The sequence below is a fragment of the Carettochelys insculpta genome, chromosome 4 (genome assembly GCF_033958435.1).
Source record: "Carettochelys insculpta isolate YL-2023 chromosome 4, ASM3395843v1, whole genome shotgun sequence".
Lineage (NCBI taxonomy): Eukaryota > Metazoa > Chordata > Testudines > Carettochelyidae > Carettochelys > Carettochelys insculpta.
Window position 1 is genome coordinate 117987000 of NC_134140.1, and position 10517 is coordinate 117997516.

Genomic DNA, 10517 nt, shown 5'->3' on the forward strand with positions numbered 1-10517 from the left:
CGCTGCTCCGATCCAGCAACACAAGTGGGGGCCAGGGAAGTGGAGGGGGCGGGAGCTTGGTCGCTGGGCTCCCTGCCACTGCCCGTGAGTGTGGGGTAAGGGCTGACTCCTGCTGCCGGTGGCAGCCCCCTTGCTAGTCCCCCCGGCTGGTCTGGGCCCTGCAGAGCACCGCAAAGCAAAGGGCCCGTGGATGTTGCCCCTGAGTGAGATGGCTCTGCTGCCAGGTGGCCGTTTGCCTCTCCATGGTATTTGGGGGCCGCGTCCCTTCCTGCCCTCCACACGTTGCCCTCTGCCCCTAGGAACATAGCTAATCCTTTCCGACCCCGCTTGCAGCCTTCACCACAGCCTCTAGCAACAATCAGCTGGGGGCGGTCTGGGGAGCGGGGAAGGGATTCCCTTGTGTCTGTTTTCAAACCTGCCGCTTGTTCATTTCATGCGGTGACCGCTGCTGGGTTGGGCTGCATTTTCCCCACGAAGTGGCTAGTAAATGTAAGTATTTTACGGTAACAGTTGCCAAACCTTCCCCTGGAAGAGGATCTTGCGCTCCGCTCAGGTCTAAGTCGAGACCTGTGGGCTCAAGGACTCAAAAGCGGTCATTCAGGGCGTCAGGAATCGTTACTTCCTGCGTCCCGTTCTGAGGTGGCGGGTACCCAGCCAATGTGGGGATTGTTGATCTCCCTCTTAGTGAGTCTTTCGTTGTATCGCCCCTCTACTCTTCCCGAGCCTTTGACAGTCACTATCACCATCCTGGCCAGGCGGTCAGGAACAGCTCCTTAGTGCTATCTTCTTTGTCATCATTATTAGAGATTGTACGGGACAGTCTGGTGCCTTTAAGATTTTTACGTCATTTGATTCTATGCTCTTTTTTTTTTCACTCCCTCACCAGCATCCCGTGTCCTGCCCTTCCAGTATAGGCTTACACCTTGGTACTACTGATTCCCATTGCTTGTCCTCATTCCACCCAGTTTCTGGGATGGCTACTTCCTCTTTTAATCGGCAGCACTTCAGTGAACCCACCTTCTGATTTAGGCTGCTAGCATTTGTAGATAAGCCCTTCAGAAACGTGGCACTTGTTAGCAATCAGCCATTATCACATGCAATTGACTGGGACTCTGTTTTATTTGACTGTGCCGCAACGCTCCTACCCTTATTGTAATAGCCTTCCGCCGTTCCCCCTTACTAGGGCATAGGAGAGTGTCGATTTAACGGAAATTATCCAAGGGCTGGCTCTGTCCCAACAACCTGCTTCTCTCTGACTCTCCCCGGCCCTTAGCTTAAAAGCTGATCTAGAACCATATTTCACCCTTGGCTCGGAAGACGCTAGCCCCCGTCCCACCCTCCCTCTCCCTAGCAAAGAGGCAATGCATGTCTCACACAAGACAAACCTCTGCACCGCCTCCTTCCCTGTGGGTATATGGGAGCTCCGGGACAATCAATCTGTGTTTAAATGGCTGTTTGGGGACCCTCAGTGCAGCAGATGGTTTTCACACACTAGACCAGAAGTCTGCTACCTGCGGCTCTTTAAGGACTTCTTTGTGCCTCCCAACACTATGGTTACAAAAGTTTTAAAAAAACAAAACAAAACAAACAACAACAAAACCCACCCTCCTGATTATTTTTGATAAACCCAACAATGAACAACTCATATCTAGATAGCAAATGAGCTACAAACCTTGACTAACTCTCTCTTTATGTGAGCAGTGCATGATGGGCTATGATACTGTCGCTGTGTTCTGTCTTGCTAATAAAGTCCTGATTTTGAAAAGGACGTTTGTGGCATTCCTGCTGTGAAGGACAACACACATATTAAGAAAAAGACAACCCTGAAATTAAATACCAAGTAAAATTGGGATTAGTAACATAGGTTTGGGTTGAAAATCAGGAAGCGAGTGGTACAGACTCGCATCTAACGGGTGAGGAAATAAAATAGGTAAAGCGTTTGTAAAGGTTCTGCAGTAAACACTTGTTGCATTACAAATCACTGCGTCCCCGCTGGTCTTAAACTAGGGGTTACCAAAGTAGGGCTTGACGGTATTTATTAAGGCCTCTCTTGTACTCACAGGCACTGCGGCTCTCGAGTTACTGAGTTTTTTCCAAGTTTGAAAAAAAAAAATATGGCTCTTCTGGCGACAGGATCTTGGCTGCCGAGCCCGGCACTCGACCGCCGCTCTTGGAAAGCTGCTGCACCAGTTTTGGGCTTAGGTCAAGGGCGTGGCGTTTGCGCTCTGTGCTTTCGCCAGCCCCTGGATAGGTGCCTTCCTGTAGGCCAGGCCCCGGGAGCACCCCAGGGCGTTACCCGCGCGGAAAGCCCCCTCCCAGCCCCCACGTGGACAGGCTTCCCGGCTGCCGCGAGGAGGAAGGTGGGCCCCGACATGGCCCCCGATCTCCCCGGCGAGGAGCCCGAGGAGCGCGGAACGAGCTCCGCAGCCAGGGGCCGGCACACCAGCCCCCCACCCTGCCCAACAGCTTGCACGGGAAACGCGGCGCCCCGAGGGGTGGCGCTTCCAACCAGCCTGTCCCATGGCCCAGCAGACCGGCCCCCAGGCACACACCGCACGTGAGAGTGCCGCGGGGGCGGCACGTGCTTCTGTTGTGCCGCATTCCACGCCGCCCCCCGCGCGCCGCCCCTCGTTCCCACCGCCGGCAGGGCAGGGCAGGGCAGGCTGCGTGGCGAGCCCGGCCCGAGGGGGAACACGGCAGGCGAGGCGCGCGCTGAGCTCACAGCCAGTGTCCCCAGGTGCCCCATGCCCGCTGCCCGGAGAAGCTGACAGTAAGGAGATCCCTGGGGTTGTCCCCTGCGCTCACGACACTCGGCAATACCCTAGCCACGGCCAGTGTGTGTGTGGGGGGGGCGCGTGTGGAGAAGTTTTTGCCCCGAGAGCCGCCTTCCCCCGTGGACTCTGCCGCGCAGAAGACCTAGGCGCGCTGCAAGCGGGCGGGACACAGCTCGCGGTCAGCGACCCTCGCCCCAGCCTGCGCGTTCCCGCGGGGCTCCCGAGCGGCAGCCGCCGCGCTCCTGCGCGCATTCAGCCCGCGGGAAAGAGCCCAGGCCAGCCAGTCAAACGGCCCTTTGCCTCTCAAGGCTACAACGTGCAGGAGTTCGGCTCCCGCCTCCCCGTCCGTCCTTGACCAGGAAAGCGCCAAGGCCTCCTTGCAGGCGGGTGCAGGGTGTATTTATGCCCTGTGCAGAGCCGGTGGGGGGGGGGGGTTGGCCTCACGCTCAAGTTCCTTTCCTGGCCTGTAAGTTTTGCCCCTTCTTTTTATGCACGCCCCCCTGGGGCCACTCGCTCGCCTTGGAGCCGCGCGCGGAAGCAAACGGGCGCAGCGAGCTGGGGGAAAACATTTCCTCCTTCTGCTGATCCGGGCCTCAAACTCTGGGAGCGGCCGTGTCTGCGTGGCCCTCCGAGCGGGCCGGCCGCTGTGGATGCTGAGAAGCGAGTTCCCGCGCGTTATTTGTTCTGCAAGAACAGCCGAGCGGCAGAGAGCCGCTGGTCGCTGTATTTGAGGTCCCTTTGCGGGACGTGTGTGTGTTACTGTCTCCTCCTCGCAATGGCTCCGCCCCGGCTGGCCGTGGGAAAGTCCGAGGAGTTCGAGTGCCGGGCGCGTGCTCCCATGACGGAGAACTCGGGCAGTTCGTTAACACTGCACTAACGTGCTGCCTCCTGCACCGGGGCTCGCAGACTTAGTCCTTAATAAGTATGGGGGGTTAGTGTATGAGCGGGGGCGCAGCAGGTTGTCTCCGGGTCTCTCTCCCTCTCACACGCACGCACGTGAGAACCAAGAACTCGATGCACTTGCGCTCAAGGAAACAGCAACCCCGGGGCTGGGCATGGCCCTTTCCCGTCCGAGCCGCCGGAACTGCCTGGGGAAAAGCCCAGCTCAGCGCGACTGTTCAGAGCTGCGCCTGCCCCAGCGCCGGGGTCCCGCTGCGAGCACCTCCGAGCGGCTCGCTTCCCCTGCTGGTTTGCGCGGTCTCTCTTCTGCCGCGTGCCGGGGGGCGGATCCGGCGCCAGGGGCTCAGCTGTCGCTGGCGAAGCGGCAGGTGTGATGGACTCGGAGGCGCAGGGATGGAGCTGCCCCTCGCAGCCACCCAGCCGGCCCCTCGCCCTGGGCGGGCTCCGGGAAACCTGGGCCAGCCCTGACGGGTGTGCTCATATGAACACCCTCCCGTGCTCCCCAGCCTCCCGGGGGCGCCTCGCAGCCATCCCGCTCCTCCTCCGGCGCCCCACGGCACCGCTCGCGGGATCTCCCGGCTGCAGCCCCGCGGGGCAAGCCGGAGGCGGAGCGGGTGGGACTCCGCTGCTATCTCGGCGCCTGCCCCTTTGTCTGGCCGCCTCCCCGGGCGTGTGCCGGCCGCGCCGCGCTGCCGGTGCAGACACGCCGGCCCGCTTCTGGGTCTCCCTTCCCCCGCCTTTGTCTGCTTTTCTTTGGCTGCGGCTCCTGCCGGTGCCCCGGCGGTTGCCCTCGCGTGCTGCGGGCGGCGGGGGCTGCTGCTGCGCGGCTGTTGCGGAGGGCGTGAGCGCGGGCTGTTGTGCTGCGCCGGGGGGAGGGGGCAGGCTGGTGTTAAACGCGGGAGAGCAGCTCCCTGGGGAGGGGCCTGAAAGGCCGCGGCGCTCACCAGCTGACAGCGCGTGCTCCGCTCCAGACAGTGCGCGCAGCGGCCAGGAGCCTCCGCCCGCCAGCCCGGCTATTGTCAGCCGCGCTCTAATTAAGCGCCACTCACATTACCGCGAGCCGCCCCCCACGCCCTCCTCGGCCCCTTTCATCTCCTGGCTTCTTCCCCCACTTAGCCCCCGCCTCCTCCCCGCGCCCGCGGTGCAGCGCGCCGGGCCCCAGCCCCAGCTGCAAACGGACCCGCTGTAGGAGTCCTGCTTGAACGCCCCTCTCCCGGGACAGCAGAGCCACGCGGGCCGGCCCGCGCCTTAGGCGCTTAACGCGGCTCGACCAACCGCAGCTCCAAATCGGTTACCCAACAGTCTGAACCCCCCAGCCCGGTGCCACCAGAGCCGGCTGCCTCGGGAGCTTCCCCCGGTCCGCCCGCGAGCCAGCGGCTCTGGGGGTAGCTGGAAGGGAGACGCTAACCCAGCAGCCCCACTTTCTGGCCGAGTGCAAGCGGACGGCATGTGCCGGGGGCAGGCGGGCTCTCACACAAAGGAGTCACCCCCCGCCCGGCAGAAACACATCAGATCTCCCACTGGGAGATACCGAGCGCCCGGCCAAATTTCGACGCTCGGCTAACACGCTCCTGACTCGCCCCTTCCCAGAAAGTAAATTAAAAAAGCCTGGGAGCGCACAAACTGCTCGGCTCCGGGCGTGTTGTTTGAAACCGATCCCGGGGCGCGGAGAACAAACCCTGCCCTAAACTCAGCCGAGCGATTGATCCGTCTTCATCACTTAAAGCGGCGTTGGCTCTTTGTTTGTTTGGGAGATATTAAGCATGCCTAGCTTGCAACACATAGTTGATTCCTTTGCTAGTATCTTGGATACTTGGATCTGACTTTGGAAGGTAGGAGCTAATTGCTAATAATGGAGAGAAAGGAACCAGCCAGCATGGCGGGAGCGGTCTGGCATATGGGGAATGAGCAGGCTGAGTACTCAATATTCAAGTTTCCAAAATATTAATGAGATTAGAGCAACCTGCAGCTATACGTTACAGCTCGTTAGTGGTGAGTGGGGACCGCCGAGCGTTTGTTATGCAAACTCCGGAACGAACCTTAACATGGAAATGTGCCTGTGTTTCGCCTTCAAAGAAGCGTCTATTTAAACAATCCGCCCCCCCACCCCCAGTCCCCAGCGAGAGACGTGAAGGTCATCTGGAGCCGGCGGTGTGTTAATCCGGCCCTAGCTCGGCCACGTCCAAAGCGCGGGGCTGGTTTCATGCGGGCTTTGCAAAGCGCTTCGCACTCGCGAATGGCGCGGGGCAGGTTTTCGGGGGGCCGAGTCGGCCGCTGTGGGGACGCCATAGGAACAGCCCGTCCAGAAATGTCCCGCTCCTTCGCCTCGCTCACCCTCGCCTGACCCTGTGCGCAGCGGAGCCTGTTGCAATGAGCTGATAACAGACCCCAGCCTAAACTCGCTGCATATATGAATGTAAAAAAAACCCACCGTGGGGTCTGATGCACAGAGTGATACTGCCCGAGCTCCAGCCCCAGCCCGAGCCCGGGACAGCGCGCTGCGCTCAAGCGCCAGCGGCCCGTTGCGTGTTAACTCCTCTGCAGATCTCGCCGTTTAGGGATTAGCTGCGAGCAGAACGAGAAGCCCGGACCCACCCGGGAGCTGCAAAAGGGAAACGACCCCCTCGGTGAACTCTTCACCCGCCCGCTTGGTCAATACCCCCCCGCCCCCCAGCAGGTGACGCGGCCGTGTGGGAGCCGAGACTCGCTGGGCGTAAGCGGCCCGAAGCGGTTTATCTGCCGCCCAGCGAAGCCAGCGGTGCAAAAGGTTATCGAGGGGCCAGGTGCATTGTTTGCTACCGGAGGGCGTCGGGCTTGGGGCAGGCGCGCGGCTCCGTCCCGCCGCACCTACCGCAGCTTTGTGGGGCTGCTCCTCCCTTCCCCCCGGCGACGCTTCACCGCCGGGGAGCGAGGAATCCTGCAGCCGGGAGGGAAGGAGCCCAGGGCGCTTGACTGATCCGGCGTCTTTACTCGGGCGGAACTCCGGGGGAGCCGAGGGGCTGGTGCCGCGCTGAGCCCTCCGCTGCTTTCAGCCGCGTTGGCTAAGGGCTCCGGGTCCAACGCCGCCCCCCGCCCCCGCGGACAGCCAGGCCGCAGCGAGGCCGACAGCGCCCCGGGGACGGCGGGCAAGAGCGGGGCAAGGGTGTCGCCCCTCGGCCCCGACAAGCCCAAGGCGTCGGCGCGTCCCGGGAGCGGGCGCTCCAGCTCGGTGTGCCGCGGAGCTCTTCGGTGCGTTACAGCCGGGGAGACCCTCCTTAGCCACAGCCGCGGCTGCGCTCCAGGGCCCTCGGGCGCACGTTCGGGTCACGCCCCGGCAGCTCGCTAGCGGACCCCGGGCGGGGCATGCCCCTGTGCACGCCCGGGACTGCCGGGGCAGGGCCGCGGAGCTGGGGCAGCCCCAGGCCGGGCGAAGAACGACTCCGGCGCTGCCGTCTCCGCTTGTCTGCCCAGAAGCGATTAGCCCGTTCCCTGCCAGCGGGCGCCCACCCGGGAGCAGGGACCGCAGGGCGAGCGACCACCACCGGCCAAGCCCCTGCGGCCTCGGGCGGGCCCGAGAGGGAGCCCCGAGACCTGCGGGTGCAGCGGGAGTCGCTCCCGCCAGGGAAGCAGCGCACGCGGCGCCCCGACCTTCCACCCAGGTGCAGCTGGTCCCTTCGCGCGGGGTGAGCTGGGTTACAGGGAGGCAGCTATGCCCCGGCCCCGGCCCGGGAAAGCAACGGGAGCGCCGCTGGTTTGCAGCTTCTGCTGCAGCGGAGAACGGAATTTGCTCAACTCACTTCCGAAGGGGCTGGAGGAGGTGGTCAGAGAGCTGGGCGCTGCCGGGGGGCTCAGCCTGCAGGCCCAGCTCGGGCCCCGGTCAGCCGCCTCACGGGGGATTTTAGGGCCAGGACACCCCCCCCTTTCCTATTTTAAAAAAGCTTGGGACCTCCGAAAACCAGGAACGGGTTAAACGTAGGCGCGATGGCCAGGCAAGTGTTGGAGGTTCCTTACACGCTGCATAAGTTTGGGGGTAAGTATAAAACAAAAAAATCAGGGCTTTTTGTTTTGTTTTGTTTCTTTTTAACGCACAGCTTGCAAGCTGCAGAGACCTGAAACCAGAGGCGGTGTAAATGCTGATAGGGTATAGATCTACCCGCTATAAATCGGGGAGCACGCAGCCTTTTCAGAGCGCTAGCTGAGACAATGTCCGGGAAGTGCCTCATTAAAGACATCAATACTCATTCTGAAATACACGTGTTCCATATGTTTTTATTATGGCTTCTGAAAAATAGTCCAACCAATCTTCCTCCCCTATTTATTGGATCTGAAAAGTTACAGAAACCCATGGTAGCTGGCTTTGCTAAATTATAAAAAAACAAAACACAAACCGTTCCTGTAGAAAAGTTTCAAAAGAGAAAAGCGGGAAGAGTAGCAAACACTCCGTAATAAATAAGATCCCTAATATCACAAAAGCAAAATAAAACTCACATGGAGCTTTGACACTTTAAGAGCTCAGACTATCGGAAGTGGCTACATTAAATAATGGTCTCCAGTTGGCAGTTAGTTGCTTTCCTTTTGAAGCCGCATCTCCAGCCGCTGATAAAGTGCTTGCGCCAAGTTTCCCGAAAAGATGCCAACAGCAAGTCGGGACATTTCAATATCCACCTTTTCTCTGGAATGTCCAGCGCAGGAGAATGTCCCTCAGCCTTTTGTTTGCTTCCAGAACAGTAACATTCAGCCCCAGGACCGGCGGTTCGGAAGACGCTTGTGGCTAGATACAGAGTGGCGCCCAGAGCTGCGGAATAACAGTGGTAACTACAGCAAAGGTCATGGTGCAGTTGCTATTTGCAAGCAATGCAAGCGAGGCTCCGGAGTACAAGCCGAGGTGTTGGGGAGACTATAATAACCCCTATGAGAACAGTGGGAGGGGGCGGGATACACCAGGGGGACACTCACTCACAAAACAAGAGCCTCCCCTAGCCAAGCCGAGGGGGACACCGGCGGGAGGAGGCTGGAGATCCGCACACTAAAGGAAGCGAAGCTCTTTGGAAGGAGCCCGCAAAGAGCGGGTGGACAGCGGCGTAGCAAGGTACATGGCAAAGTTTCCGCGATCCTAGCGGCCCTCCCTCCTCCCCGGCCGGGCCAGCTCTGGGGTGCAGCTCTGCCCCGTGCGGCTGCCCCCCGGCCCCTCTAGCTGGCCTCATCCGAGTCACTGTAGTGGGAGCGGGGCGAGAACTCCCCGTCGCTGCGGTGGGACCTGGGCGATGGTTTGCTCCTCTCCGGCTGTTGCCCGAGGAGGGCCGGAGATGGGGCTTTCTGGGCCATCAAGGCGCTTTCCTGGAAGGGGAAGTGCAGAGGGTCCAGAGGCACCGCGTAGCTCCCCGCAACCGGCTGCTGGGGGAAGCGAGTCCTGCAGTGGCCGGGGGGCGAGGGTCTCTGCTGCAGCCCTTGGGCCGCAGCTCCGGCCTCTGCCGCGGCTGGCTCCTGGGGCGGCGCGCGGTGCTCGCCCTTGGCCGGGCTATCGGCGGGCGCCGCGGGGCTGTGCAGCAGCTCGGCCAGCGCGCTGATGTAGATCTGCGCCATCTGCAGGGTCTCGTACTTGGACAGCTTTTTGTCGTTGTTGAAGGAGGGGATGACATTGCGCAGCTGGTCGAAGGCGTGGTTCAGCCCGTGCATCCGCCGCCTCTCCCGGGCGTTGGCCGCCAGCCGCCGCTGCTTCTGCACGCCGCTCACCTGCTGCCGGAGCCCCCCGGACTGGGCACGCTGCCGGCCGCAGCCCGACACCCCCTCTGCCGACGGGACGCTTCCGGGCAGCTTGCACAGCTTCCCCGAGGGGCCGCTCCGGCTGCCGCAGCCGCTCAGGTGCTGCTCGGCTCCCCCCGCCTCCAGCGGCTCCTCCTCCTCCTCCGCTGCTGCTCCGGGCAGCAGGTATCTGGGGGAGGCGGCGGCGGCGGCGGGGACGCGTGCCGGGCAGCACATGCCCAGCCAGGAGGCGGGGAAGCCGCAGCCGGGATGCTCCTGGCCCAGCAGAGTCTGCTCCAGCTGCTGGGCGCCCAAGTCCCTGCCGCCTTCCACCCACTCGGCGGCGGCCGCCCGCAGGTGGCTCATGGCGCCGCGCGCTGCAGACCGAAGGGGGTGGAAGCGGGAAGCGCGAGACTGGGCAAGAGCAGCCCCGGCGAGTTCTGTTGCACGCGCCCCCCGCCGCCCCCCCACTTGCACCCTGGCAGCCGGGACCTCTCGCGCGCGCACCGCTCGCGTGCAACCTGCCTTCTCCGGTTGCGGACGGCGCTGCGCCTCCTTTAAAAAGCGGCACGCGCCGGGGTCCCCCCCCCCGCACCCGCCTCCTCGCGCCCCACCCTCTGCCTCCCGCCCTCCTCGCGCCGGTCGCGTGGCGGCTCAGCCAATGGAGCGCGCGGGGCTGTCGCGTGCTGGGAGCCAATGGCAGGCGGGGCTTGGCCCGCTCGGGGGGAGAAAAGTTGCAGAGGAGGCTCTGGGGACAGGACCTGGACACCGATACTCCTCCCCGCCCTGCGCGGTGTCACTACGGGCGGGGCGAGCGAGCGAGGCAGCTGCCCCCAGTGCATGGTGCGCGGAGGGGAGCTGCACCCGGCCGGGGGCGGGCTGCGCCAGGCAGGGGCTGGCCTTGGCTCGAGGTGAGCCGGTGGCAGGCAGAGGGCTTGGAGCCAGAGGGCGGGGCAGGGCGCTTCAGCCTAGGAGCAGGTGTGCGCCACGGGGCCGGGTGGCAGCCCGAGCGCGGTCGTCCCGAGAGCCCACAGTCCTGGCCAGCGGGACTTGCACAGCCGCTACGCTGCAACCAACAGCGCCTGCTATCCGCCCCGCGCTGCGGCCGGCCGAGGGTGCAGT

The 10517-nt window shown here is 62.7% G+C and overlaps 1 protein-coding gene across 1 annotated transcript; it reads right to left on the reverse strand.

The window, feature by feature from the left end:
* Window positions 1–8843: 8843 nt before the first annotated feature.
* ATOH1 (atonal bHLH transcription factor 1) lies at window positions 8844–9761 on the reverse strand. The gene has a single exon (XM_074991995.1). The coding sequence runs from the start codon at window positions 9759–9761 to the stop codon at window positions 8844–8846; it is 918 nt and encodes a 305-aa protein (XP_074848096.1).
* Between the last annotated feature and the right edge of the window lie 756 nt (window positions 9762–10517).

What these genes read in the sequence shown, in the direction of transcription:
- ATOH1 (XM_074991995.1), bottom strand. Translation starts at nt 9,761, where the DNA reads ATGAGCCACCTGCGGGCGGCCGCCGCCGAGTGGGTGGAAGGCGGCAGG.